The 26,564-nt window shown below is 67.2% G+C and overlaps 6 protein-coding genes across 15 annotated transcripts; 3 read left to right on the top strand and 3 right to left on the bottom strand.

Annotated features, from left to right (window-relative positions):
* Nucleotides 1-104: 104 nt before the first annotated feature.
* On the bottom strand, nt 105-7,940 carry CLCF1 (cardiotrophin like cytokine factor 1). The gene is given in 4 exon segments (XM_072338113.1): nt 105-1,063; nt 1,065-1,360; nt 2,118-2,284; nt 7,885-7,940. Coding segments are annotated over 4 exon segments (675 nt in total). The 5' UTR covers nt 7,901-7,940; the 3' UTR covers nt 105-867.
* A 1,933-nt stretch (nt 7,941-9,873) lies between these two features.
* RAD9A (RAD9 checkpoint clamp component A) lies at nt 9,874-11,953 on the top strand. Of its 2 annotated transcripts, none has more exons than XM_072338090.1 (11): nt 9,874-10,034; nt 10,111-10,181; nt 10,262-10,381; nt 10,456-10,570; nt 10,636-10,735; nt 10,805-10,914; nt 10,984-11,090; nt 11,164-11,228; nt 11,307-11,411; nt 11,532-11,733; nt 11,817-11,953. In XM_072338090.1, the coding sequence occupies exons 1-11, from the start codon at nt 10,001-10,003 to the stop codon at nt 11,913-11,915; spliced, it is 1,128 nt and encodes a 375-aa protein (XP_072194191.1). In that variant the 5' UTR covers nt 9,874-10,000; the 3' UTR covers nt 11,916-11,953. The 2 variants fall into 2 exon arrangements, with proteins under 2 accessions (XP_072194191.1, XP_072194190.1); XM_072338089.1 differs by having other exon boundaries at nt 11,529-11,733.
* A 32-nt stretch (nt 11,954-11,985) lies between these two features.
* Nucleotides 11,986-14,362, bottom strand: PPP1CA (protein phosphatase 1 catalytic subunit alpha). Its single transcript, XM_072338094.1, has 7 exons — nt 14,216-14,362; nt 13,672-13,803; nt 13,361-13,591; nt 12,973-13,077; nt 12,676-12,899; nt 12,370-12,504; nt 11,986-12,287 (listed from the first exon to the last, which is right to left on the bottom strand). Exons 1-7 carry the CDS (start codon nt 14,268-14,270, stop codon nt 12,177-12,179), a joined length of 993 nt encoding a protein of 330 aa, XP_072194195.1. The 5' UTR covers nt 14,271-14,362; the 3' UTR covers nt 11,986-12,176.
* Nucleotides 14,363-15,286: 924 nt separating this feature from the next.
* CARNS1 (carnosine synthase 1) lies at nt 15,287-21,906 on the top strand. 3 transcript variants are annotated; one of them, XM_072338014.1, is made up of 10 exons: nt 15,287-15,380; nt 15,753-15,773; nt 16,056-16,287; nt 16,483-16,572; nt 16,676-17,154; nt 17,341-17,521; nt 17,807-17,892; nt 18,118-18,349; nt 18,440-18,711; nt 19,267-21,906. In XM_072338014.1, the coding sequence occupies exons 2-10, from the start codon at nt 15,771-15,773 to the stop codon at nt 20,482-20,484; spliced, it is 2,793 nt and encodes a 930-aa protein (XP_072194115.1). In that variant the 5' UTR covers nt 15,287-15,380; nt 15,753-15,770; the 3' UTR covers nt 20,485-21,906. The 3 variants fall into 3 exon arrangements, with proteins under 3 accessions (XP_072194115.1, XP_072194116.1, XP_072194117.1); XM_072338015.1 differs by lacking the exon at nt 15,753-15,773 and having other exon boundaries at nt 15,326-15,380; XM_072338016.1 differs by lacking the exons at nt 15,287-15,380; nt 15,753-15,773 and having other exon boundaries at nt 16,181-16,313.
* A 216-nt stretch (nt 21,907-22,122) lies between these two features.
* RPS6KB2 (ribosomal protein S6 kinase B2) lies at nt 22,123-25,380 on the top strand. 7 transcript variants are annotated; one of them, XM_072338054.1, is made up of 15 exons: nt 22,123-22,319; nt 22,831-22,865; nt 22,957-23,077; nt 23,153-23,221; nt 23,317-23,464; nt 23,533-23,590; nt 23,705-23,805; nt 23,876-23,966; nt 24,042-24,132; nt 24,215-24,322; nt 24,412-24,474; nt 24,553-24,627; nt 24,714-24,821; nt 24,895-24,960; nt 25,095-25,380. In XM_072338054.1, exons 1-15 carry the CDS (start codon nt 22,248-22,250, stop codon nt 25,338-25,340), a joined length of 1,452 nt encoding a protein of 483 aa, XP_072194155.1. In that variant the 5' UTR covers nt 22,123-22,247; the 3' UTR covers nt 25,341-25,380. The 7 variants fall into 7 exon arrangements, with proteins under 7 accessions (XP_072194155.1, XP_072194154.1, XP_072194157.1 ...); XM_072338053.1 differs by having other exon boundaries at nt 24,550-24,627; nt 25,095-25,370; XM_072338056.1 differs by having other exon boundaries at nt 24,550-24,627; nt 24,920-24,960; nt 25,095-25,288.
* On the bottom strand, nt 25,356-26,468 carry PTPRCAP (protein tyrosine phosphatase receptor type C associated protein). Its single transcript, XM_072338125.1, has 2 exons — nt 26,393-26,468; nt 25,356-26,016 (listed from the first exon to the last, which is right to left on the bottom strand). The coding sequence occupies exons 1-2, from the start codon at nt 26,393-26,395 to the stop codon at nt 25,471-25,473; spliced, it is 549 nt and encodes a 182-aa protein (XP_072194226.1). The 5' UTR covers nt 26,396-26,468; the 3' UTR covers nt 25,356-25,470.
* Between the last annotated feature and the right edge of the window lie 96 nt (nt 26,469-26,564).

The raw sequence follows: 26,564 nt of genomic DNA, 5'->3' as shown, positions 1-26,564 counted from the left end.
ATAACATCTCCAATAAATAAACACGCGTAGACGCACCGAGGCGGCCCTGGGGCTCTGCCCCGCCCCCAGGGCAAGCCCCGCCCCCAGGGCCAGTGGGCGGAGGCTGGCGGGTTGCTAGGCAACGGTGGGGATGGGGGCGGAGCTTCGGGCACCCAGCTGTGCTCGGGGTGCTGGGCGGGGCTTACGGCGCTGGGGGCGGGGCCTATTCCTATGCGAGGGAGGGTCGGCCGGTCGATGGCTAAGCGGGGCGAAGAGGGGCTGCAGTGGCATCGGGAACCCCATCTGCCAAGGATGGTGCACAGGTGGGGTGGTTTTGGTGGCCCTTTGGGGCAGGAAGACCATCTGTTAAGGCACAGCGGTGATGTGGAAAGGCTTCCTTGGCACTTTGGGATCGTAAGAGCTGATGAACAGTGGTGGTGCTGGGGACGTGAGGTGGCTTTGATGACACTCTGGGGATATAAAGGGCACGGGGTGGCTTTGGTGGCACTTTGGGGTCTGGGAGCCCCATCTGTTAAGGCACAGTGCGATGGTGGCAATGTGATGGCGGGGACCTGCAGTGGCTTTGGAGGGATCGGGAACTCCATATCTCAGGGCACAGTGAGGTGATGAGGAATATGTGGGGTGACTTTGGTAGCACTCTGGGGTCAGGAACCCCGTCTGTTAAGGCTCGATGGTGGCAGCAGGGACGTGGGCTATCTCGGGTGGCACTTTGGGATCAGGATCCCCGTCTGTTAAGGCCAAACACTGATGGTGGGGACGCGGCCTGGCTTCAGTGGCACTGTCGGACCGAGATCCCCATCCACTGAGGCCAAGAGGTGACACGATGCGGCCACAGCTGTGGGGACCCCTGCGGTGGGGCGGGAGCCCTCAGAAGCCCCTGGCCTCGATGCGCAGCGTGACCACGGCCGGCGGCACCTTCTTCTTGAGGCGGTTGAAGTCCTTGGCCGAGCGCCACAGCCACGTCTGCAGCTCCTTCAGCAGCCAGAAGTCATCCATCTTCTTCAGAAAGTCGTTGGGGGCTGCAGGGGTGCCGGGGGGGGGGCGGGGGGCCGGCGGGGCCGGCAGGCAGCGGGTAGCCCAGGGAAGACATGACGCCGGCAATGCTGAGCACCAAGCCCTGCAGGCTGGAGCAGAAGTGGCCAAGGCGATGGCGCAGCTCCACCGTGCCCACCTGGCCGTCCAGGCCACGCAGGTAGCACAGCAGGCGGCTGTAGGCCCGGTAGTTGGCTGCCAGGCGTGCGTTGTCCGTCAGGCCCCGCCACAGGTCCAAGTCCACCGTGGCACTGGGCACCCGCTCGGCCCGCGCCAGCCGCGGAGGGTTGAAGTCGGGCTCATTGAAGGGCGGGCCCAGGTAGTTCAGCTGCAGGGAGGGGAGGAGGTGTCAGGGGTGTCAGCGTGTCCCGGCACACATGCCCCACCCGCCACGAGGCTCTGTGCCCGTGCCCAACGCACCCCGCCACATCCCCCTGCCCATCACGTCCCTCTGCGCCATGCCCACGTTCTCCATGTGCCCCCGCACTCCCTACCTGGACACACACACCTTGTCCCCTTGTCCCCATTGTGCCCCTGGTTTACGTGTCCCCGAGTTCATTGTGTCCCTGAGCACCGTGGGAACCACCAGTCCTCCACGCGCCCACATTCCTGGTGTCTGCACCCACATCTCCCACCTGCCTTCCACTTCCAGGCAGATGAGGAACCCAGGGGAGCTGAGCCAGAGCTCTCCAGACAGCAGTTCCACCCTCACCATTCCCACAGCACGATCAGCAGCAGCAAGGGGCGGGGGGAGGGCACATCAGGGCAGAGAGTGAAACCTGCACCTGGGCTGGTGCCACTGGCAGTCAGGGAGAGGTGTGGGGGGGGAGAGGGGGAGGGGGGGATACGTTCACACTCCGTGCCAGGACCAGAGTCCAGGGCCTCCAGCACAGGGCGGCTTCCCTGGCCACTGCCCTTGTCTGACAAGGCATTTCCTTGGCCTCCAGCATGGGTGGAAACGTGCAGCCCGGTGCATAAAGGTGTACTCCCACCTACATCCCAGTGTTGTGCCCTGGGGATGCTGGAGGCATCCCAGGCTGGGGGGACGAGCAAGTTTTGGGAAGTGGCAGTAGTGTGCTACTCACGTAAGTGCCGGCAAGGGTGCGGAGCTGGTGTTCCAGGTAGCGGGTCAGGTCGTAGGTCTTCTGGATAGACTGTCCAGCACCCAGCTCCTCCGTGCCGTTCAGCGCAGGCACTGCTGGCAGATTGCAGAGTGCGGCGCACAAAAAGGCAAAGATCCCCCAAGAGTCTCCTGTGGGGACACGGCATCTCAGAGGGGCTCCTCCTGGCAAAGGGACCTGGGGCACCCCAGTGCAGTGCGGTGGCACCAAGGGTGCTGGGGATGTGGTGGTGCTCCCGTAACATTCCACTGCTCACCACACTGCCCCTGGGCTCCCAGGAAGTGCAGACCCAGGCCTTGCCCACAGCAGCTCCTCCACCCACGTGGTGACAGGGACCCATGACCGGGGGCTGCTCTGCCCCCCGGACTCCAGCAAAGCACTGCTGGGACCTCAGGGACCCTGTGACGCCAGCGTGCTCATCACCACCCTGCATGTGGGGAAACCGAGGCAGGGAAGGGCCGGGCATGGAGTGGCAGTGCTCAGCACACAGCACGGGGAGCAAGGAGAAAGGAGAAGTGCAGCAGGGGCCTCAGGGACACCAGAGTCCCCGTGTCGTCCCCATCAGTGCCACTGTGCCCATCAGGCATGGCCTCTACTCTGTGTGCTGCCGACCATGGGCTGAAGAAACAATCCTTTATATGGTCTCGAGTGAGTGCTGCTTGCTGTGCTCCCGCCGGGACGCCCGGGTTATATTTGGGAACGCCGAGTCACCTACCACCAATGCCGAAGCGGGCTTGGTTGCCTTCCTAAGCACAGCACGCCGGGCGCCCCACAGGGCCGCAGCAGCACATCCCATCCTCATCCTTATCCCCATCCCTGCCCTGCTGGGAGCCAGGGGCCAGGCAGGGCTTGAGGCATCTGGGGAGTGGAGCAACCTTTACTGAGGCCTCTGCTGGGAAGACCTCAGCTCGGCACAGCACAGACTGCAGTGGGCTCCCCGGGGAGGCGAGGGCGGCTGGGAGCCCCGCAGTGCCCTCGTGCGTCACCGCTCACCGTCAGTCGCTGCCGGGAGGCTTGGGAAGAGAGGAGCAGCCAAGCCCTGGTGACGCACGTGGGCCCATGGGGACATCCCGGCTGCGGCAGCACCAGCTCCAGAGCGTGGCACACGGCCCGGCTTTGCCCACCCAGCACCAGGCTCACAGCGGCGCACGATGCCCTGTGGGCATGTAACGCGCACAGTGTGATGTGCGTCACGCACACGTGGCACGGCGTGCATGGAAACGCCACGGAGGCATGCCGCGGAGCAGCACACACACGGCCGGTCACGGTGTGCCACACGGCAGCACACGCAGCGGCAAACACACGGGTGCCACCCCAAGCCCGTGGCTGTGCCACGCAGAGCTGCCAGAGCACGGCCGACCCACAGGTCCTAACACAGTGAGCGTGGTGTGCGCCGCTGTGTGCGTGCGAGTGAGCGTGTGAGCGTGGGCTACGGGCGGCAGGGGGGCCGCGTGGCGCTGACTCACCCGCCCCCGGGTGTTTGCTTTGGCTCGGCCCCGGCGTGTCCAAGCCCGGCACAGGCGCTCGCAGCCCCGCACGGCGCGGCAGGGCTGGCCGGACCCTCGCCCACCACCAGCTCGGGTTTCCAGAGCGGGATTTACACCCGGCCCCAGGCACCGCGTGGCCAAGGCAAACAGTGCTTGGGGGGGGGGGGGAGGGAGGGGGGCTGGGACAGGGAAGGAGACAGAGCTGGTAGCTCCCAGGCGAGGATGAGGATGTGGGCACTGGGGTGTGGATAACTGGAACTGGGCGACGGTAAGAATGTGCAACCACGGTGCTGGCAATGACCCGGCTGTGGTGCAGCACTGCTCATTCAGCTGTGGCCTCAGGGCCCCAAATGGCTCCCATAGCGGGGAGCCCCGTGTGGCATAGTCACTCTCCCCTGCCCATCTCAGATGGAAATGACTCAGCACCATCACAGGCAGCAGCCGCGTGGCCCCATTGCCAGAGCGAAGGGGGAGACCGGCACAGCTAGATCCCAGTGATGTCAAGAGGAAGAGCCCGAGGGTTTCAAAACCGCCCCTGGAGCAGGGCCAGGATGCTCCCAGCCCACGTAAGCAAAGCACAGGGCAGCTCCAGGGCAGGTGGAGAGGTGAGGTGGCCCCCCTGGTGGCGCACGTCAGCCCCCGCACACGTGCCAGACACAGGGGGCCAACGACGGCGTCAGCAGGACAGCTCATCCGACCGTACCCCTGTGCGTCACGGCAGGGGACGTCACCCGTGGGTGGCCTTGGAGGCGGGGGACAGAGCAGAGCTGTGAGCCCCCCCTTCCCCCTCCCCCACCGAGCAGACCCCCCATGAGCTGCTACTGCTATTGTGCACGCTGAGCTGTTCCCCGGGCACGCAGTGGGCAGCGAGCTGCCGGGTCAGGCATGACCGCAAGCTGCTGGCGCCTCTTGCTTTCCCGAAAGCACTGAGCAAAGCAGAGCGTGGGCTGGGGGAAGGGGACCCCCACCCCCCTGAACCCAGGGAGCTGCTCTATCTGATGGGCCAGCGGCCAAGGGACAGAGCAGAGCCCTGCACTGTGGGGTGGAATGGAGCTGGGATGTCACAGTGTGAGCACGGCGCGGGGGAGTTGGGACGAAGCAGACAATGGCAGTGGCCTCGGCTGCCCCCAGCATGGCTCTTCCCACGTGCCTTCATGAGGACGGCGCTGACAGCGACACCTGCGACCCTCATCCCTGTGGTCCCCATGTGCTGGCAGGAGACAGGCGCACACGCTGCCCTCACTGTGCTTCGACGCCCCTCGACGCATGTGGGGAGCAGAGGGAGCCCCAAGTCCCACTGCAGCCCCAGCCGCAAAAACTTCTGCACCGTGCCCCCACCACCTTACTGAGAGCGATGCTGCATCCCCAGCGGTGGCCAGGAAGTGTGCAGGAGCAAAAGGGGTGCAGGGGGAGACTGGCCCCACGCCTCCCTGGCCATGCATGTACTCGCAGCTCACGCTGAGTGTTTACATCCTGTCTCCTCCGTGTGTTTATAAATGCATCCGTGCACGGGAGACTCCAGCGAGGCTGTAATTAGCGGGGCCTGGATTTCCCATCTGGCCCCAGCCTGCGGCACTGTGTCACCCCCCTCCTGCCGGAGATGGGGGCTCAGCCCCTAATCCTGACCAGATCCCGCACCTCAGGCCAGCGCCCACCTGGATCCCAGCGGCACCAAAGGCAGCAGAGCCCTGTGCAGCCTAACGGCACCCGGAGCCACCAGCACCCCCTACCCCCACAGGCGCCTGGTGTCCCTGTCAGCACTGCTGGCCCCCCAGTCCCCCTCCCGTGTCCCCAGCAGTGCTGAGGGCCACGGAGCTGTGCTGGGAGCAGCAGCAAAGCCAGGGACAGCACAGCACCAAAGGCGGCCTGGCCCCTCTCCGGCCTGCAGCGGAAACGGCTCGCAGGGGCCAAGAGCGGGGAGACCGGGGGCTCCCCTGTGGGCAGCACGAGGTGCACGGGGTTACTGTTAAGGATGTGGGTGGACGGCCCCGCTGCCAGCCTGTGTGGCAGCAGAGCGGCCCCCTGTGCCACCCCTCATCCCCTGACACCTCTGCACACACTGCCACCGCTGCCAGCTTCCTCCGGCATCACCCTGTGCCAAGGGGACATCACAGGAGGCAGGACCAGCAGCTCCGGCGAAAGCCCCACGACCCATGCCAGCCACACGTGCCCCAGCAGTGCCAGGTATGGGTGCATGCCTGTCACTGGGGGCACCTGGAGCCGGCAGGGCTGGTGCGCTGGACGTCCCGGCAGTGCCAGCACGGGCACACCTCCACATCCCCACCAGGATGCGTCCATTGGTGCTCGGTGGGCACCCAAAGGGCTGCAGGATCAGGCTCACTTCCAGCTTTTGTGGCTCGAGGCAGGTGGGCACAGGGCAGGGGGTAATTTATAGCACACCGTGCCACTTAGCAGGGCATAAATCTTCCCCCTCGCAACGCTGTAAGCAGAGCCCTCCACATTTCCCTTCGGAGGCTGCTAGCGGGCTGGGGCTAATGCAGCCCAGATGTGTGCAGGACTGTGCCCTCATGCCGCCTGCTAACGAGGCGCAGGGACACCGCTTCCCGGCAGCAGCACGGCGGCCCTCGGCCGTGTCTCCAGGCTGTCACCGATCCACTCTTGGCCTCGACCGTGGCAACGGCTCTCGGTGCTGCCGGCCGTGCTGCAGGCTGAGCGCAGGCCACAGCCAGCAGCCTTCCAGTGCCGCCAGTTCGCTGCCACCTCCACCACGTCGGGCTGGGACCGGGGAGCAGAGAGAGACCCCCGGCTACCAGCCCCGCTTTTCCAGCTCCCCCTGAACGGCTCCAGACAGAACAAAACGTGGCCTCAGCCTCGTGTCCCCAGCCCCAGAGCCGCCAGCGCCCACAGTTTGACCTTTTAAGGGTTGTTTTCCAACTTTTTTTCCCCGTCCTTTCCATGCCTGGCAGCCCTGCTGCCCTGGGCTCCCCGTGGCCCCGGGTTAACAAAGCCGTCCGGTGGCCACGGGGAGCTCCGCAGAGGGGGGGATTTCCTGGCACCCTGAAAGCGGCCGCTGCGTCCTGCTGGGCATCGCCCTGTGTGGTGCCCGCCTGCCCCGCGAGTGAAACCCAGAGCTGGGGACTCTCCTTTTTCCTCTCCTCTGTCAGTCTCAGGTTTTAATTCTCCGTGCTAAGCAGCGTTTCCCTGCCCGGTAATCACAAACATGCATGGAAAAGAGGCAACGAGAGAAAGGGAAGGGAAAAAAAAAAAAAAGAAAGAAAAAGAAAAATCCCCAAGAGCAGAAGGGGGGAAAGCCTTAAATCAATCCTGAAGCCTTAAATCAATCCCAAAGTCTTAAATCAATCCCAAAGCCAGACGGGCGTTTGAATCGGATCGAGTTAGGGCGGGCGGCGCGGCAGACCCCCACCCCAGGGCCCCACTCTTACCTGGGGGCTCCCCAGCCACATTTAGCATAGTAGAGTCAGGGCGCGGGTCTGCGGGCGCGGGGAGCCCGGCAGTGTGCTGCTGCAGCGCTCAGCCCCGCGCCGATGGACACCCGGCCGAGGTTGCTGCTCCGCTCTGCCCTGGCTCTCCTCTGCTCTGGTTACTTTTTTTTTCCCCCTCTCTCCCTATTTGTTTTGGTTTGGGTTTGTTGGGTGTTAGGTGCCAGAAGCGGTCCGGGCTGTGTGCTTTTGGTGTGTGAGCGTGTGCACGGTTCGCACCACGCTCCGGCTCCCCTGCTTGCTGCCTTTCCCCCCTTCCACCTCCCTTGATTTGCTCTTTTGATTGGTGTCCAGGAATGCAGGAATAAAAAAACGCGAGCTCGCATACACCCTCTCTCCAAGCTGCTGCCTCTCTTTTTTTTTTTTTCTTTTCTTTTTTTTTTTTTTTCCTCTTCCCTGTTTTTTTGTTGTTTTTCTTTTTTTTTCCTCTCTCTCTCTCGAAATTCAAGTGTTAAGCAGAACCAGGTTGCTTTCAAGAATGTATTTGATGCAATTGGACACAAGAACGGGCTCCATTCATTCCCCTCCCTCTACCCCGGGGCTCCCCCAGGGCTCCCCCCGGCGTCTCGGGGAAGCTGTGGCCGCAGCGGGATCCCCCAGGGCAAGGAACAAACCCCGCGTACTGGTGGTCTGCAATGAGGGGGGGAAAGGGGGGGGAGGGAGACAGGGGGGGCAGCGACTCCCTCTCTGCATCACCCCCCGGGTGCTGGCTGCCTCTTGCCTTTTGTTAGTGGCCGCGATGGGGAGCAGGACGGGGCGGCGGGTGGGGGGACTGCTTCCTACCTGCTCGGAAATCCATGGGGGCAACCCGGGGGGTGGCAGCGGCACGGGGTTGGGGAGAGTCCCCCCCTCCGTGCTGGGGGTGCCGTGGGGCTGCTCGCGCCGGGTCCGAGCTCCGCGCTCCCATTTGTCGGCCCTGCTCCCTGAGGGGGCCCGGGGGCGGCAGGTCGGGGGCTGCGGGGCTGCGCGAGTGCTCTCGGCACTCCGGAGAGGGGACGGCTGGCGGGGCGGCGTGGGGTGCCAGGCAAGGGAGGGGGGGGGGAGGCGGAGAAAGGCGGCGGAGGGGTGGAAGGGCGGCAGGAAGGGCGGGCAATAGGGGACGGGGCATCACGGCCGGACAGACGCGGCTAAGCGGACCGCTGGAGTAACCCCACTGCTTCCTTCTGACAGCAGCTCCGGGGCACCGGCAGGTGAGCGAGCCCCGGGGCGGAGCCCCTCCGGAAGCACTAACAGCGGGGCCGGCAGGTGACTGCGGCCAAGGGCAGCGCATACAGCCCAGCACTGCCCCGCGCACCAGACGCCTTCTTGCTGCTCTCTCCCCCAACCCAGCATCTGCCCCGTGGGGCTGCCAGCAGCCGGGGTGATGGCGAGGGAGCAGCCCCGGGAGAGGAGCAGCACCACTCTGGTTGCCACCGGCACGCAGCGAACAAGGGGGAATTTCACACCAGGGACGTGGGGCCGGCGCCCAGCTAGGCAGATGAAGCGCTGGGTGCCGGCTGGGGATAAACAACCAGGACGGAAGGCCAGAAGACATGGCCGTGCTGAACCACACACGGCGGTGGTGCCACACGTGCCCCCCTGCAGCAGGGCAAAGCGACAGCAGCCCCAGTGCTAAGGGGGACGTCCCTACCTCCGTCAGCTGCCCCAGGGCGCTGGGAAGTGCCCGGCAGGGCCGCGGCCGCAGGCAGAAGAGTGACGAGGTGTGCCAGGGGGACCCAGGGCCTCACCCCACGACACTGGGGAGCTCCCCGCCTGCCCCCGGCCACCGGAACAGGGGCTGCCTGCCGACACGCCGCGCTCCGGCCGTCCGGTTCCCCCTCAGCCATCAGAGCCCTGGAACGCAGGTCCGGGAGAGCCGTTCCCCTGCCCGCAGCCAGTCAACCGGCCGCCGCTTCGCCCTCGCCTCCCACCGCCGACCTTTTGCAGTAGCAGGAAGCGCTCTGACCCCGAACGCCCACAGCCCCCGGCGCCGGGACGCTCCCCGTGGTGCACAGAGGAAGGCGGCCGGCTCCAAGCGGTGCCCGGGGCTGCTCCGGCCGTACCCGCGCTGGGGGCAACCGGTGAGGAGCCGCCGAGGGCCCGAAGGCCTCAGGGCCCCGCGGGCAGAGCAGGACAAAACAGAGCAGCCGCGGCCCACGGCGCGACCCGCTGCAGCAGAGCAGCAGAGCCAGCCGCGGCACTCACCCGTAGGCACAGCAGACAGCCGAGGCCGCAGCACCGAATTGAGGCGGTGGGAAACCGGAGAGGCCCGCGGGAAGCCCGGCCTGAGGCGGAGGGGCCTGAGGGGCAAACGGCGCCCCCACCCGGCCCGACGGCCCCCATCGCCTGAGGGGAGCGCACTCGGCCTTTCCCCGCCTCTACTCCTCGAGGCCCCATTGGCTAGGCGGCACGTCGCTCCGAACGCTCTCCAATTCGCGGCGGCGCCCGCGTTCCATCACCCAATGGCGAGAGGGCCGGCCGGAGAGGGCCCGCCCCCGCGCGCGCCGAGGGAGGAGGGGGCAGGGCCGGGAGCGAGGCCCCGCCCCCTGCATCACGTGAGGCGAAGCCCGCGGCGTGGACGCCGTCACGAGGCCGCGGCTGACCAATGGGCCGCCGGCGGGGGCGGGACGAACGCGAGCTTCCGCCCAATAGGAGAGCGGCGGGAGCGGGGAAGGTGGCGGCGCGGCAGTGAGGCGGGCTGCGGCTCCGCGGGGCCGGGGGGGGCGCGGGAGCGGGCGGGGCCGAGCGGGGGGGGGACGCGACCACCGGGCGAGGGGGAGGGGAGGGAAGGGGGGGGGGAGGGGAGGGAAGGGGAGGGGAGGGGAGAGGAGAGGAGGGGCCTCCATCCGGCGGCCGGGGGGAGCGGCCAAGCGCGGGGGCGCGGCTGCCATCCACGTGCTCTGCCCGCGTCCCCGTGGCCATGAAGTGCGTCATCGAAGGCGGCAACGTGAAAGGTGGGACGGGAGGCGCAGGGGGGCAGGGCGGGTCCGTCTGCCGGCTGTCCCCGTCTGACCCCCGTCCCGCCCGCAGCCCTCGGCCACGCCGTGCACGCGCTGTCCCGTGTCGGCGACCACCTGTACCTGGAGCCCTCTGACGCCGGGGTACGGGCACGGTGGGACGCCGAGGCGCGGCCGCGATCCCCCCGCCGGTGCCCGGTGCCACCCCCGTGTCCGCCCCTCAGCTGTCCCTGCGAGCTGCCAGCGCCTCCCGCTCCGCCTTCGCCTCCTTTCTCTTCCTGCCGCTGTTTTTCCAGCGCTATGAGCCGGGCTCCCCCAGCGCCCGCTGCAAGGTGCTGATGAAGGTACGCCGCCCCCAACGCCCCCCTTCATCTGTCCACCCAGGAGGGGCGGGCGGTGATGCTGTCCTTATCCGCAGTCCTTCCTGGCTGTGTTCCGCTCGCTGCCAGCTCTGGACAAGTCGGTGGAGCGCTGCCTGGTGCTGCTGCGGCCCCGCGCTGGACACCTGCTGTTACAGCTGCACTGCAAGCACGGTGAGCGGGAGGGGACGGCACTGGGTGACGGGGCTGCAGCGGGGGTTAATGGGGCTGCCTTGCAGGTGTCACCCGCACCCACCAGCTGGCCTTCCAGGAGTGCGAGCGGCTGCAGGCCGTCTTTGACACGCAGTGCTGCGCCAGCCGGCTGCGTGCTCCTGCACAGTGAGTGCTGGGGGAGGTGGGGTGGGGGCTATCGGGGGATGCTTGTGGTGCTGAGTGCCCGCACTGCAGGGTGCTGGCGGAGGCGGTGGTGCACTTCCCGCAGACGCTGGCGGAGGTGACGCTGGGAGCTGCTGCTGGGGGCCGAATTGGACTGCGCAGCCATCTGGAGGAGGGTAGTGGTGAGTGGGGATGCGGCACAGGGATGGGGAAGGGTCTGCTGGAGCTGGCTGCTGACCGCCCCGCTTCAGAGCCCGGCAAGGCCATGGTGACAGAGCTGTGGTTGGCGCCGGATGAGTTCCAGGAGGTGGCGGTGGTGCCCGGCTCCTGCATCACTTTCTGCCTCAAGGAGTTCAGGGTGAGTGTGACCATGACCCCGTGCCCCACATCCCAGCGGCCCCATGGACCCACTAAGCCCCATCTCCTCCCAGGGACTCCTGAGCTTTGCTGAGGCCTCCAGCCTGCCCCTCACCATCCACTATGATGAGCCTGGCAGGTAGGACCCAACGCCACAGCGTCCCTCATCCTCCTAGACCCATCCTCCAGGGCTCTGCCACAGTCCATTTGCCCCCAGGCCAGCCATCTTCACCCTGGATGACTCCCTCATAGAGGCGCACCTTGTCCTGGCTACCCTTCTGGATCCAGAGAGTGACTCACAGCCACCCCCTGCCACCAATGGGTAACATCCCGTTGCCATCAGTCAGGATCAGAGTGAAGGGTCCCATGCTGCCAGCAGCAGGGACCAGTGGACGGTCCTAATGCTGCCCGACATTTACTCACTCACTGTCCCCTCTAGAAGCATCTCCCACCCACCTGCCCCCTCCGATGACTTTGCCGATGACCTCGAGTCCTACATGGTGGCTTTGGAAAGCAGCGCTTGTGAGGGGGAGGCAGGAGCACCCCCCAGCCCCACCTTCCCCCTACACACCGCTCGCCCTGCAGCAAGCAACCCAGAGGAGGAGGAGGACAGAGCTGTGCCAGGGACACCCCCTCACAAGAAGGTGTGGGACGGGAACCAGAAGGGGGGAGGGAGCAGAGGACTGGCACTGACCCCTGACCCTGTGTCTTTTCATCCCCCCCCAAGTTCCGCTCGTTGTTTTTTGGCTCCGTGCTGATGCCGGGGGGGCCTGGCCCAGCCCCCAGCCAGGAGGTGCTGGCAGAGGACAGCGATGCCGAGTGCTGAGAGCCCCCATTCCGATGCCACGGTGCAGCTGGCGCTGCCTGGCCACGCAGGGTGATCCCAAAGCCACATCTTAAGACCCATTACAAGTTTATTCCCCAAAAAAGCCTCCTGTCCTGCCTTTGCTGCCAACCGAGGGGCGGGTCCTGCCCCAGTGGGTACATTTGGTACAGTAGAAAGCGGCAGCGGGGGGCAGGATATAACAAATAAAAAACCGAATGGAGAAAGGAGCGACCTGGTGCTGGGGCTGCTGGCGGCGGGCACTCACTTCTTGGCTTTGGCAGAGTTGCGCGGTGGGGTGACAGGGCGGCCAGCAGGGTTCAGCCCACTGAACTGCCCGTACTTGCCCTTGTTCTTGTCTGCTGGTTTCAGAATCTGCAAGGAAGCGAAGGGTGAGCCAAGGGGCTGTGGGCAGAGCCCTGTGTGCCGCCCCCTCCCCAACAAAGCCCCAGCTCACCTGGAAGGAGCACATGAGGGTCTCGTCCACACTCATCATGGCTCCTGCGTTGTCGAACTCCCCGCAGTAGTTGGGTGCAGAGAAGAGGGTGACGAGCTGGCGCTTGGCAAAGAACTCGTAGCCGTCCTCCACCACCTGTGGGGCAGCAGCACTCACATCTCCCCATGCCCTGTCCACAGAGCCCACCAACTCCCCCAGGGGGCAGCATCCCCTTCAAAAGAGCCCGACCACATCCTCAAGAGCAAACGTCCCCTCCTGGGAAAATCTCTGCCAGTATGCAGCCCAGCTGGGGCCCATCCCCATTACCTGGTGTGCCCGGCAGATGAGGTCCAGGTCGTGCTTGTGCAGGAACTTGGCCACCACCTCAGCCCCAAAGGTGAAGGAGACACCGCGGTCATTCTCGCCCCATCCCTGCACGTCCTTGTCAGGGTCAGACCAGAGCAGGTCGCACAGCAGGCCCTGGTCGGGCACGTCCGTGGGTCGCATGATGCGCCGGATCTGCTCCATCGACTGCAGATCAGGGGACAGCCCTGGACAGGAGCGTCAAGTTACGCTGAGGGGTGGCCTTTGGACCCAGGCGGCAGCCCCCAGCCCTGTGCCCACCTCCATGGCAGCAGAAGATCTTCTCATCCACGATGGCAGCAATGGGCAAGCAGTTGAAGCAGTCGGTGAAGGTCTTCCACAGCTTGATGTTGTATCGTCGCTTGCCTGTGAGGCAGCAGGGTGGGTGCTCACAGATGCCCTTCCTGTGGGCTGTGCTCCACCCTCCCCACCCCACAACACACACAGAGCGGCACCGAACCCTCCAGGGGGGCAGGGGGGGCCGTGGAGGTGGCTGGGATGGGGGCACAAGGTCTGCGGGAGATGGGAAGACCTGCAAATGGGGACGGCGGCGGGGACTTTGGGCTGGTTGTATCATATGAGGTTGGCAGTGAGGTGACAAGGCAGCGGGAGTCCAGTTTGTCAGCAGTGGGGTCAGCGTGGCACTCACACTCGTCATAGAAGCCGTAGATGCGGTTGATGCTGGCACATTCGTGGTTGCCACGCAGCAGGAAGAAGTTCTCGGGGTACTTGATCTTGTAGGCCAGCAGCAGGCAGATGGTCTCCAGCGACTGTTTGCCCCGGTCCACGTAGTCGCCCAGAAACAGGTAGTTGCTCTCAGGAGGAAAGCCGCCGTACTCAAAGAGCCGCAGCAAGTCGTAGTACTGCCCGTGGATGTCGCCTGTAAGAAGATCGCGGGGGACACGCGGTGATGCTGGCGCCCGGCCCGCCCCCCTCCCATCCCCCCGGCTCGCCTCTCACCGCAGATCTTGAGCGGAGCCTCCAGCTCCAGCAGGATGGGCTGGCTCAGGAATATCTCCCGTGACTTCAGGCACAGCCCCCGGATCTCGTTCTCTGTCAGCTGAACGTTCTTCCCCGGCCGTGAGCCTTGCACTGTGCGGGGGTGGACTTCAGCAAAACCCACTCCACCCCCGGAGCCTCCAGACACGGCCGTGCCCCAACAGCCCCGCACTTCTGCACAGCCCTCCCTGCCGCCATCTGCAGCCCCCCCTCTGCCCCCCCCCGTCACCCGCATCCCCCTCTTTCCCACAGCCCAACGGATCCCACCCGAGCTCCCCCCCCCCCCACAGCCCCCAGCGGCTCCCACCCCCCGGCTCCCCACGGCCCCCCGATGCCCCCCGGTGCCCTACAGCCGCCATCCCCCCGGAGCTTCCGTCGGCGCCCCGTTTCCCCGCAGGCCCCGGCCCGCAGCCCCGTTCTCCGGCCCCTCCCTGGCGGCACAGCCGGCCCTTCCCGCCCGTAGCCGCGCCCGAGGTGTTCCGGGAGCACGAGGCCCACGGCTCACCCTCCAGGAGGCGGCCGATGATGGAGTCGAGGTTGAGCTTCTCGGTATCCGCCATGGCCGCCGGACGCTGCTTCCCCCCCCCGCCCCGGCCCGCCCCGGCCCCGGCCCCGCGGCCATAGAGAGCGGCCGGGGCGAGAGGCGGGTGTGGAGAGCGCCCCCTGTCGGATCGGAGGCCGCGGAGGCGCGTCGGGGCTGCGCGCTCCCTCGAGGCGCCGCCGTGTCGGCCCGGAGGCTCTTGGCAGCCGCTGGTTGCCCGGCGGCCGTTGCCAGCCTCGCGGCGCGGAGACGCGCGTGGGGAGCTCGGCGGGGCCGTGTGCCTCGGGACGCGCTTGTGCCGCCGGCTCCACCCGCGTCGCTTGTGCCCGCGGTGCCCCTCGTGCCGCCGCTGCCGTCCCCCACGTGCCGTACGAGCCGTGCGGTGCCGCCAGAGCCTGGCCCGGCGCCCGCGGCGACACCGGTGACATTTCAGCCCCGCGGTGTCAGCTGCGCTGCTGTCCCCGGCCGACCCCGGCAACTGTCCCCGGCTCTGGTGCCGGCTGCGTGCCCCGCTGCTCGTGTCCCGCGTTCCCGTGGCTCCAAATCCGTGCGGCCCCACGTCCCCGTGTTGTCACATCCCCGCGTCTCCGTGCCCCGGGTCCTCCAATCTAGGCGTCCCCACCCCGACGTTGCTCTGTCTCCACGTATCTCCATTCTCAAATCCCCCGTTTCCCGTATTCTCGCCTTCCCTCATCTCTACATCCTCCTGTTCACCCGTCGCAACGTCCCCGTGCCTCTGTCTCCACGTATTCCCAAATCCCCGTGTCCCCGGATCCCCGTAACCCCACAGATCTTTCTCCCCGCGCCCCCTCGTCCCCCATCTCCATTTCCCCCTACTTCTACGCCCCAGATGTGCTCGTGCCCTCGCATCCTCGCCTCCACGCCCCCATAGCTTCCTCACACCCCATACCCCACACCCCATACCCCACACCCCATACCCCCTGAATCCCGGTGCCCGCACACCCCGCACACCCTCCAACCCCTCTCTCCCCCCCCTTCCCCGCCCCGCCCCGCGCCCTCCCCCGGGGACGCCCTTCTGCCGCTGCAGGCGCCTCCGCCGCCGGTGCAGAACGGGCACAGCTCCGCGGACGTCGCCGCCACAGCCGCCCGAAAGCGACAGCAACCGCCGGTGGGTGCAGGCGACGCCCGCGCCACGCGTGTCCGCCGGTGTTGGCGTGCGCTGCGCCGCGCGTGTCCGCCGGTGAAATCGCGGGCAGCCGTCGCGCTAAGCCGGGGGACGTGCGGGGCGGCGCCGCGCGACGCCGGGGACGAGCGGGTGGAAGCCGGGGACAATAGGGCTCTGTGCCGCTAAGCCGGGGCACGGGGCTGCCCCGCTGCCAGCGGCCACGCGTGACCGCGGGGCACGGCTCTTCCCGGTGGGGCCGCGTGGCCGCGCGTGCCTCAGTGTCCCTGCGGGCGCCCCGTGGCACGGCGGGTACCGGTGGGGCCGCCCTCGCGGGCTGCGTCCTGCTCACCGCGACCCCTCTCCCGTCTCTCGCAGCCTTCCGACGCCCGCAGCATGGTGAGTGGCGGCCCGGGGCGTGCGGGCGGGGGGCCCCTTCCCCTTTCCCGGCGGGGCTGCGTGGTGCCGGGTGCTCCGTGTGGCAGCGCCGTGCCCACCGCCTCCGCGTGACCCCGCGGGGACAAGGGGAAGCTTTGTCCGTGGGCTGGCACCGCTCCCGGGCACCCCGACACCACCGGCCCAGCGACGTCCCGTGGCTGCCCGATGCCCCCCCTGAACCCGCGGCCCCCGTGCCCGTTGCCGTGCCCGTCGCGGTGCCAGCTCAGCTGTGCCCCGCGACAGCTCTCGGTGGACCGGCTGAGCGCGGAGCAGGCGCTGGGCATGAAGGAGCAGGAGTGGGCTGGCCCCGAGGCGCTGTGCCCGGGCTGGCAGGAGGAGGAGGTGCCCGACGGCGAGGGACCCGGGGACGGAGGGCACCCCGACCCCACCGCCCACGCCTACGAGGTGCTGCAGCACACCCTGCGCCTGGAGGGAAGGCCCCCCACCGTAGACCGTACCGGCCAGCCACGCACCGGTACGGTGTGGGTACAGGAGGCACTGGTATGGGTATGGGGGGCATGGGGTGGTGGGATGGGGGGTTGTGTGGGCTTGGTGTGGCCTGGGGGTGCAGTGTCAGGCTTGGGGTCGTGGCACAGCCAGGCTGGGGACACCAGGCTGCTCGCATGGGGTGGTGGTGGGTCCCAGGCACCCTACCACTGCCTTGCCGCAGGATCTGGCCCGCTGGATATGACTGTGTGCATACTGGGCTCCCCCACTGCCTTCCTGCCCATCTTGCTGGAGGGTGGCACCCGCTGCCCAGGTGAGTAATGGCCCCGTTCCCCCTGCCCGGCACCCAGCAGCTCCCCTCCTCCCTCCCCCGGGGCGTGGGAACACAGCCACTGCTCATCCCGTGCCACCCACAGGTGCCATGGTGCTGTGCCTGGCACCTACCTGGGCCAGCCGTGCACCCTCAGAGACGTCACCAGGCTCGTGGTCCCTGCTGCTCTCCAGGGGGGTCTCCTTCGAGGCAGGGGGCTGCACTGCCCTGGAAGAATTTGTGCCTCCGCGGCGTGCTACCTACGTCACCGGCACCTTTGGGTCCGAGGGCAGCTGGGAGGATAAGCTAGCCCGTGACCTCGACTGCCCCACTGGGGGCTCAGCACCGCTGGCACGCTGGCTGGAGGACCCCCTGCTCTCTCGCTGGTTGCTGTCTGCCCATGCCGGCCTGCCCGTGCCCCCCACCCTGGCCTTCATCACGGGGCAATGGGACACCCTGCCCGAGGAGCCCAAACCTCCGGGGGTGCACCTGGTGCGGCTGCAGGACCCCCAGGGACAGGAGAGCCTGGTGCGGGACGAGGTGGGCGCCTTCCTGGAGGGCAGCACCATGCAGCCCTACGACCAGGTGGGCACAGCAGGGGGGGCATGGCACAGCGGTTGCGGGGGGAGGATGTGGGGCCGCGGTGACGTGGGACAAACTGACACGGTGCTGCATGGGACAGGGGTGGCAGGGCGGTGCAGTCTGGTGGCATGGGGTAACGCGGTGCTGCGTGGGTCAGGGTGGCGTGTGGTGACACTGTTCCGCACACAGGTGGCAGTACGGCTGTCGGGGTGGCGGTGGCGTGGAACGGACCCCCGCAGCACCCACAGGAAGGTGGAGGGCGAGGCGGTGGCACAGGCAGTGGCAGCCCTGCTGAAGGGGCTACGCGAGGAGGAGAGCATCCTGCTGGAAGCCCTGGTGCCCACAGCCCGCCTGCCCACGCTGCCTCCACGTAAGATCCCCTCGGGTACCCAGCACCCAGGAAGGGCCTCCGGGGGCTCCCTCGTGTCCACCCCTGGGTGGGGGGTGGCCACCTTGGACTCAGTCCGCAAGGGTGGGGGGAAGGTGACCTCCTGCACCTCCTGTCCCCTGGGCTGGGGGTGAGCATGGCTCTGTGTGGGGGGGGGGGGGGAAGGGGAGTTGTCCTTGGCCGTTCCCTGGGGCTGGGGCACCGCAGGGTGAGCTGGGGGGCTGCGGGCGGGGTGCTGCCGTCCCTGCCCTGTCCCTCGCCCCCCAGGCAGCGCAGCCCCGCGGCTGCCCATGGCCCTGCGCGTCTGCACCGTCGTCTGCCGGTCCTGGGGAGACCGGCCCCAGCTCTGCCAGGTATGGTCTGGGGGGCGGGGCCGGCGGGGCCACACCCGCGGGTGGGGTCGGAAGCCTCAACCCTCCCCTTCCTGCAGACCCTCCCCTTGGGCCGGGTGAGGCTGGATGTGGCTGTGAGCATCCCCTCCCCTGGGCTCCCCTGTTGGCAGCCCACATCCCTGCCTTGGGGACACCCGCCCGCATCCCGGTGTCACCCCGTGTCCCCTGGGCGGTGTGTCCCCACAGGTGGCCTGCACTGCGGGGCGGGCAGAGGTGCCGGTGCGGCACGGTTCAGCGCTGCCCATGGGCCTGGACTCCAGCCTGCGGCAGTGGGGCCTGGCGGATGCAGCACAGCGGCAGGAGCTGGCAGGGCGGCTGCGGGAGGCCGCTGAGGCTGCCATGGCTGCCCTCCTAGCTGCAGAGAGCAAGCTGAGCCCCGCTCAGCGTGGCGGTGCCCGCGCCCGCACCGACGTCCTCGGTGAGCTCTGACCCTTGGGCTGCTCCCTTGGGGGGCAAGTGGGGCCGGTGGCCTCGTGGCACCGGGCACTGTCCCCGCTGCATCCCAAAGGTGTGGATTTCCTGTTGGCGTGCGTGGACGACACCCTGGAGCTGGTGGCGCTCTCGGCCAACTGCCTGCGCTGCCTGGAGACTTGCCTGCTGGCTGAGGGCATGGGGCACGATGTGGGGCAGCCTGCCGGAGACGTGTCGCGACTGCTGGCCGAGTGCCTGCTGCACCGGGCGCAGTGCCGCCTCGTCGAAGGCAAGGACATCCTGCTGATCGGGGCTGGAGGAGTCAGCAAGAGCTTCGTCTGGGAGGCAGCACGCGAGTACGGCCTGCGGGTGAGCAGCTGGGGCCAACAGTTGGCTTCAGAATGAATGCTGGGAACTGTGGCCGTCAGTAGGCTTCAGAGGGAAGGCCAAGCTGGGGAAGTGCACCAGGGGTGGACAAAGAAGACCTGTAGTGGCTGGGGAAGCTAGGATAGGGACTGTGGGGACCTCGTTGTGGTGGGAATGGGGACGGAGCTGAAGGACAGGGCTGAGAACAGCCTGGGTACTTGGGAACTACTTTGGGGGCAGGGGTCTTTGGGCCCGAGATGAGGGCATGGACAATCAGGAACTGGTGAGGACAGGGACAGGCTGGGTACAGGACAGGGGGCACCAGTACTGGCTGGAAACTGGGAAATTGAGATGGGGATGGGGGTGGGCTGGGGACGGGGGCAGGGCACCGGGACCAGGGACAAAGGGAGATTCGTCCCAGAGGCAGCCTGTGAGTGTAGCCTGAGGGTGAGGTGATGGAGCCGTCACTAGGTTTCAGAGTGAACACTGGGTAGTGTCGCCAAGGAGCGGGCACGCCGTGTCCCACCGCCCCACGGTGCCACCAGCTTGGTACTGCAGATCCACCTGGTCGAGTCGGACCCTGAGCACTTTGCGGCAGGGCTGGTGGAGACCTTCCTGCCCTACGACAGCCGAGAGCACCGTCGGGATGAGGAGCATGCTGAGCACGTGCTGGAGATGCTGCGTGCCCGCGGGCTGCGGCCCGACGCCTGCCTCTCCTACTGGGACGACTGCGTGGTGCTGACGGCGCTGCTGTGCCAGCGGCTGGGCTTGCCTGGCTGCTCTCCCGCCGCCGTGCGCCTGGCCAAGCAGAAGAGCCGTACCCACCAGCACCTGCAGCGCTGCCGCCACGGCCGCCCGCCTCCCGCTGCCTTCGCCGTGCCCTGCTGCCGGCTGCGCAGCCACGGCGACGTGGAGCGGGCAGCGGGCGCCGTGCCCTTCCCCGCCGTGGCCAAGCTGGAGTTCGGGGCGGGGGCGGTGGGTGTGCGGCTGGTGGAGAGCACCGGGCAGTGCCACGCGCACGCGGCCCAGCTGTGGCACGACCTGCGGGCCGACACCGACCACCCGGGCATCGGGCTGGGCTGGGGCAACGCCATGCTGCTGATGGAGTACGTGCCGGGCACCGAGCACGACGTCGACCTGGTGCTGTTCGAGGGCCGGCTGCTGGGCGCCTGGGTGTCGGACAACGGCCCCACGCGCCTCCCCGCCTTCCTGGAGACGGCGGCCATGCTGCCCTCCTGCCTGCCTGCCGACCGGCAGGCCCAGCTGGTGCGGGCAGCCCTGCGCTGCTGTCGGGCCTGCGGGCTGCAGCACGGCGTCTTCAATGTGGAGCTGAAGCTGGGCCCTGCCGGGCCGCGCCTGCTGGAGATCAACCCTCGCATGGGCGGCTTCTACCTGCGCGACTGGATCCGCGCCGTCTACGGGCCCGACCTGCTGCTGGCCGCCGTGCTGCTGGCGCTGGGCCTGCCGCCCGTGCTGCCCTCCCGGCCCGTGCCCCGGCAGCAGCTGGCGGGCATCATGTGCCTGGCGTCGGAGCACGGCCGGGCCCTGCGCGGCGGCGTCATGGCGGCCCTGCAGGGCCTGCAGCGGCGCGGCCTGGTGCGCCTCAACCCGCTGTTCGAGGAGGCGGGCGGGCGCTACGAGGAGCCCTGCCTGAGCGTGGCCTGCGCTGGGGACAGCCCCGCCGAGGCCTGCGGGCGGCTGCTGGGGCTGTGCCAGGCGCTGGGCATCGACTCGCCCCAGTACCCCGTCGGCCATTTCCTCTCCCACTTCAAATAGCCACGGCGTGGGGGGTGGGGGTGCGGGGCCAGGGCCGGGCTTCGCATCACCCCGGATCCTCCCCCGGAGGCCCACAGCCCAATTTCAGTCCCCCGCCCTTCCGGGGCTGGGGTGTGGGTTGTGGGCCTGTAGCGACACGGCGGCCCTTACAGCACCCAGCGTGGCCCTCAACTGCAGCGCGGGGGGGCTGCAGCAATGGGGAGAGCCTACAGTAACAGAGTGGCCCACGGCAACAGGCAAACACGAGGAGCCCCTCCAATAACCACTGAGCGTAGGGAGGTCCTGCAGTGACAGGCAAACACAAGGAAGCAGTGCAGTACGAGGAGAGCGCACAATAAGGAAGGACCATCGTGAGGCCCCGTAACAGCAGATGAGTGCTGGGAGACCCTACAAGAACACCTGAGTGAGAACACCCGAGGCATAGCAACAGGGAGAGCACAGCACAGGGACAGACCGAGACAGCGGGTGCACAGCAGAGATCCCTGCAGAAACAGGAGACCCTACAGAAACAGTGGAGCAGGAGGCACCTGCAATGAGAACCGTGCATGGGCAGACCCTGTGAGCACACCCCATTGCCGGAGGGACCCCACAGTAACAAACCTGGCACAGCATAGTGGGAGAATCTCCCCGTGTCACACCACCCCGGGATGATGCCACGCAGTAACACAGCATGGCACAGCCACCGCCAGCCCTCAGCACCAACAGTGGGGAAGTGGCATCTGCCAGTGAGACCCTACCATAACAATGGCGACCCTACAATAGCACACAGCCTACGCGGCACCCAAAACCCTACAGTAACAACAGTGACCACAGCAGCCTGTGTAGCGCCTGCAGCCTTCTAACAATAAATCGTGGAGTGCCTGAGACCCTGCAGTAACAGCAGGGACCCCACAATAACACGCAGCCCACATAGTGCCTTTGACCCTACAATGATAGCAGTGACCCTACAAATAACACAGCCCATGTAGTGCCTGAGACCCTGCTATTATGGCAGGGACCCCACAGTAACACGCAGCCCATGTAGTGCCTGTGACCCTACAATAACAGCAGTGACTCTACAGTAACACAGCCTGTGTATTGCTATTATGGCAGGGACCCCACAATAACACACAGCTCACGTAGTGCCTTAGACCCTGCAGAAACAGCAAAGACCCCACAGTAACACAGCCCAAGTAGTGCCGGAGACCCTACAATAACAGAAGCATCCCCACAATAACACACAGCGCATGTAGTGCCTGAGACCCCGCAATAACCACGCAGACCCCACAATAACACAGCCGTGCAGTAGCAGCCCGATGCCCGGTATGGGGTCCCTTCTAGGGGTCACCTCCAGTCCAGCCCCCCAGTGCCCTGTGGAAGAGGCACGACCCCAACCCGGGCTGGGGGAGCAGCCCCAGGGCCCCAATAAAGTCTGCGGAGCACCAAGGCATGGACTCGCCGCCCGTGTTTATTTCGGGGAGGTTCCCGTCCCAGCCATCCCCCCTCGGGACCACGTGCGGCAGCGCTGACATTTGGGGCCGACCCCTGCCCTTTCGGGGACACCCGAGCCGGGGGGCGGGGCTAAACGTGGGGGCGGGGCCGACGCTTGGACGCGGGGGTGGATGGGGGCGGGGCTAAGGCTGGGGGCGGGGCTAAGGCTGGGGGCGGGGCCACGTGCTCGGACTGCGCGTCCCGGAGTGCTCCGCGGCGGGGATCCCGAGTCCCACCCGTGACGTGACGCGGCCGTGACCGGGCGGGGCTGGAGGGTTCGTTGCGGAGCCGCAATGGCGGGGGTGTTCGACATCGACCTGGAGACCGAGGAGGGAAGCGACGGGGAGGAGCCCGAGCTGGGCGCCGTGAGTCCGCCGGGGACGTGGGGACAGCGTGGCAACCGGGGAGCTGGGATCGGGAGTGGGGACAGGGGGGACAGGGGGGACAGGGGGCTGGGACGTGGTGGGAATGGGGACGGGGGAACGGGGACGGCGTGGGAAGCGGGGGTCCCGACAGAGGTGACCGCGATCTGGTGGGGAGGGGGACAGCTGGGGGATACAGATAGGAGTACCGGGGCTGGCTGGGATGTGGGCACGGGAACGGGAAAGGGGACGGGGAGAATTGGACCTGGTGGGGAGAGGGATGTGGGATAAGGACGGGGTTGGAATGGGGCTGGCTGGGTGTGGGGTGGGGGTTCAGGAGTGGTGAGGAGCTCTGGGACCTGGTGGGGATCAGAGGTAGTGATGGGCTGAAACGGTGTGAACGGGGACGAGGAACCTGGGCTAGGGATGGGGGAGGGTGTCAGGGCCTGTCCCAGGGATGAGGGACAGGGCAAAAGCCACCGTGCCGCATAGCACTGATGCCGCATCCCCACAGGATATGGAGGTGGAGTCCCGGGGGAATGGCCTGGAGTGAGTGTAGGATGGCACCGGGGTGGCACTGAGGGGCAGCATCTGAGGGGGCTCCGTCCCTACTCACCGGCCCCCCACCACCACCCCACAGGCCTGTGGGGCACTACGAGGAGATCGAGATCTCAGAGAGCAGCGTCAACAACGGCCCCGAGCACATCGGGCCCCACTGCTTCGAGCTGCTGCGCGTCCTGGGCAAGGGCGGCTATGGCAAGGTGGGGGGGGGCTTTGGGAAGGGGGGCTGCTCATGTGGTGGGGCTGTCAGGAAGTTTGCCCCCACTGCCCCGCAGGTCTTCCAGGTGCGCAAGGTGCAGGGCACCAACACGGGGAAGATCTTTGCCATGAAGGTGCTGAAGAAGGTAGGAAGGTGCCGTGGAGCGCTGTGTTGCTGTGGGGCCCCCTGATTGTTTTGTGATGCCCTCCCCTCACCATGTCACCCCCCCACCCGCCCCAGGCCAAGATCGCCTGCAATGCCAAGGACACGGCACACACACGGGCCGAGAGGAACATCCTGGAGGCCATCAAGCACCCCTTCATTGTCGACCTCATCTATGCCTTCCAGACGGGCGGCAAGCTCTACCTCATCCTGGAGTGCCTCAGTGGTATGGGGGAATGGGGGGCCAGGCGTGAAGGGGGGCACAGCTCACGGCCCCCTGGCTGTTTGTTGCAGGTGGGGAGCTCTTCATGCAGCTGGAGCGTGAGGGCATCTTCCTGGAGGACACCGCCTGGTAGGGGCAGCACACGTCCCTGGGTATCCCTGCGTGTCCCCATGTGTCCTCAGCCCTCAGAGGAGGGCACTGGGGGCCCCCTGACTGCTGCTCACCCCCCCCACCATGGCACAGCTTTTATCTCAGTGAGATCACGCTGGCGCTGGGCCACCTGCACTCCAACGGCATCATCTACCGCGATCTCAAGCCAGAAAACATCATGCTCAACAGCCAGGGTGGGTGCGGCACTGGGGGGGCACCATGCAGTGCCATTCTGGGGGCTGAGCCCCTCTGGAACCCCCCCAGGTCACATCAAGCTGACGGACTTTGGGCTGTGCAAGGAGTCCATCCACGACGGAGCAGTCACCCACACCTTCTGCGGCACCATTGAGTACATGTGAGCAGGGGGAGGGAGGGGTGCCAGGGCTCCTGGGGGGCCATGCACTCAGGGCATTCCTCCCATTGCCCGAAGGGCTCCGGAGATCCTGGCGCACAGCGGGCACAACCGCGCGGTGGATTGGTGGAGCCTGGGTGCCCTGATGTATGACATGCTCACTGGATCGGCAAGTCATCCTAGGGGGGTCGGGGGTGGGTGAACACGTGGGCAGCACGGAGGGCTCATTGTGGCCAACCCCCACCTGGCAGCCCCCGTTCACAGCAGAGAACCGCAAGAAAACCATTGACAAGATCCTGAAGGGGAAGCTGGTGCTGCCACCCTACCTGACTCCCGATGCACGTGACCTGCTCAAGAAGGTGCCTCCTCCATCCGCCCCCCCAGCCCGTCACCCCCTGTGTGTGCGTGCAGGGGGACAGCTGGGACCCCTGTGTCCTTTCTCTCGCAGTTCCTCAAGCGAAACCCCAGCCAGCGTGTTGGTGGGGGTCCGGGAGATGCAGCCGATGTGCAGGTAGGGGTTGGGGAGGGGAATGATGGTGTTCCTTCCACCCCTCCACCTCTCAGTGTAACATTAGATCTTTTCCAGAAGCATCCCTTCTTCCGGCACATCAACTGGGAGGAGCTGCTGGCACGCCGCCTGGACCCTCCCTTCAAACCCTGCTTGGTACTGGGGAGGCTCTGGGGGGCAATGGGAGTGAAGGGGAGGGGGGGGCTCAGAGGGTGACAGTCACCTTCCTTCCCTAATTGCAGCAGTCAGACGAGGATGTCAGCCAGTTTGATGCCCGCTTTACACGACAGACCCCCGTGGACAGCCCCGACGATGCCATCATCAGTGAGAGTGCCAACCAGGCCTTCCTGGTACGGGGTGGGTGCACAGGGAGAGGGGTCCCGCTGCCCCCCCACCCCGCCCTCTGCCATTCCCTTCCTCCAGGGCTTCACCTATGTGGCCCCCTCAGTGCTGGAGAGTATCAAGGAGGGCTTCTCCTTCCAGCCTAAGGTGCGCTCCCCCCGCCGCCTCAACAGCAGCCCCCACACCCCAGTCAGGTACCCGTGCTCGGTTGGGGAGGGCACTACGGGAAAGCCGCCCCCCCCCCCCCCCCCCCCCCTCACCCTCCTGTCTGCCCGCTACAGCCCGGTGAAGTTCTCCACGTTCGAGCCCTTCAGGTCTGCAGAGCCCATGGAGCTGGGGCTGGGGGGCGGCACCCCGCCCGAGGGCACGGCCCCGCTGCCTATCGCCTCCGCCAAGAAGACGCGGGGGGGTCGGGGGAGGCCGCCCAGGTAGGGGTGGGGGGAAGGGATTCGGGGAAACGGTGCCTTGGGGCGAGGCGGGCCGGTACCGCAGGGCTGCGACCCGGCCTGGCCGCGTGTGCCCATTAAAGCATGAATCGGTGCGGCTGCAGCGTGCTGGGCTTGGGGGGGTGGGGTGGGCTGAGGGGACGCGCCCCGCCCCCCCCACCACGCCGTGTCAGCCCGGAGGAGCACGGAGCGCTTTATTGGGGCGGTGCGATCACAGCGCCGTGCTGTCCGACGGCCGCGCATCCCCCCACGCCGCCGTCCCCGCCAGGCTGTGCGCGTCACCGGGCAGTGCGTGGGGCTGCTCCGCCGGGCGCTGCTCCTCCTCATCCTCCTCCTCCTCCTCCTCCTCCTCCTCCTCTCTCTCCTTTTCCTCCTCCTCTTGCGGGGCTGATGTCTCTCCGTTCTCCTCCTCCTCCTCCTCCTCGCGCCGCTGCCGCTCCGCGCCCCACGGCATCAGCTCCTCCGCTTCTGGGGCTTCGTCCCCTTCCCCGCTGGGTTCGGCCGTGCTCTCCTGGCCCCGCAGCCGCCTCCATCGGCCCCGCAGCACGGCCAGGGCGCGGCGCCCCGCGGGCCGGGGGTGGTAGCGGCCGTCCGAGATGCGGCAGAGGTGCCTCCAGGCCAGGGCCAGCCCCACGGCCAGGCACAGCAGCAGCCCCAGCAGGGCACCCACCGCCCGGTCGCTGCGGCTCGCCGCGGGCTCCCCCGCCGCCGCCAGACCCGCCAGCAGCAGCGTGGCCGCAGGGCGCCGGGCGGTGTCCTGGGGGGACGGGATGGGTCTTCCTCAGTGCCCGCAGCACTCGGCCCCCGAGGGGCCCCCAGGCCCTGCACGGGGAAGGGGGGGGGGGGCGAGGCTGCTCCAATGACTCGAGGGTTCCCCCCCCCCCGCCCCCAACCTAAACGCAGCGTCCGGAGTCGGAGAGCTGCGTGAGAACGAAGCGCAGCTCTCTGCTTCACTCCTCACCCCCAAATTATAACGGGATAACCGTGGCAGAGCGGATGCGTGCGACTGTGGGCACCCCAGAATCCTCCCTCGCTGGTTCATTCCCATTCTCTGGGATAGTCCCATTCTCAGGGATGCCCCCGCCCTGCCCCATGACCCCTTCTCCCACCCGCTCCGTTTTTGGGGTGCTCACCATCACCGAGCGCTGCTGGAGCAGGTCCTGCTGCTGCAGTGTGAGCCGTGCAGGGGGGGCCCCAACACTTCCTGCCCCCCCGGCAGCGGATGTATCGATGCGGGGGGAGAACTGGGGGGGAAGGAGGGTGACGGCAGCTGCACCTGCCACCCCCATCCATGCCCGAAATGCA

The sequence above is a fragment of the Excalfactoria chinensis genome, chromosome 5 (genome assembly GCF_039878825.1).
Source record: "Excalfactoria chinensis isolate bCotChi1 chromosome 5, bCotChi1.hap2, whole genome shotgun sequence".
Classification (NCBI taxonomy): Eukaryota; Metazoa; Chordata; class Aves; order Galliformes; family Phasianidae; genus Excalfactoria; species Excalfactoria chinensis.
The sequence above is the reverse complement of the archived record's forward strand: the minus strand, read 5'-3'. Positions and strand labels throughout refer to the sequence as shown.

What these genes read in the sequence shown, in the direction of transcription:
- PPP1CA (XM_072338094.1), bottom strand. Translation starts at nt 14,270, where the DNA reads ATGGCGGATACCGAGAAGCTCAACCTCGACTCCATCATCGGCCGCCTC. An exon ending in GGCTCCGCTCAAGATCTGCG is followed by an intron (nt 13,592 to 13,671) that starts GTGAGAGGCGAG and finishes ATCTTCTTACAG; the next exon opens with GCGACATCCACGGGCAGTAC. An exon ending in CTACGGCTTCTATGACGAGT is followed by an intron (nt 13,078 to 13,360) that starts GTGAGTGCCACG and finishes GCTGCCTCACAG; the next exon opens with GCAAGCGACGATACAACATC.
- RAD9A (XM_072338089.1), top strand. Translation starts at nt 10,001, where the DNA reads ATGAAGTGCGTCATCGAAGGCGGCAACGTGAAAG. An exon ending in GCTGCAAGGTGCTGATGAAG is followed by an intron (nt 10,382 to 10,455) that starts GTACGCCGCCCC and finishes CCTTATCCGCAG; the next exon opens with TCCTTCCTGGCTGTGTTCCG. An exon ending in CCACCCCCTGCCACCAATGG is followed by an intron (nt 11,412 to 11,528) that starts GTAACATCCCGT and finishes TGTCCCCTCTAG; the next exon opens with AAGCATCTCCCACCCACCTG.
- CARNS1 (XM_072338014.1), top strand. An exon ending in CCATGCAGCCCTACGACCAG is followed by an intron (nt 17,155 to 17,340) that starts GTGGGCACAGCA and finishes TTCCGCACACAG; the next exon opens with GTGGCAGTACGGCTGTCGGG. An exon ending in ACCGGCCCCAGCTCTGCCAG is followed by an intron (nt 17,893 to 18,117) that starts GTATGGTCTGGG and finishes GTGTCCCCACAG; the next exon opens with GTGGCCTGCACTGCGGGGCG.
- RPS6KB2 (XM_072338053.1), top strand. Translation starts at nt 22,248, where the DNA reads ATGGCGGGGGTGTTCGACATCGACCTGGAGACCGAGGAGGGAAGCGAC. An exon ending in CCATGAAGGTGCTGAAGAAG is followed by an intron (nt 23,222 to 23,316) that starts GTAGGAAGGTGC and finishes CACCCGCCCCAG; the next exon opens with GCCAAGATCGCCTGCAATGC. An exon ending in CATCCTGGAGTGCCTCAGTG is followed by an intron (nt 23,465 to 23,532) that starts GTATGGGGGAAT and finishes TGTTTGTTGCAG; the next exon opens with GTGGGGAGCTCTTCATGCAG.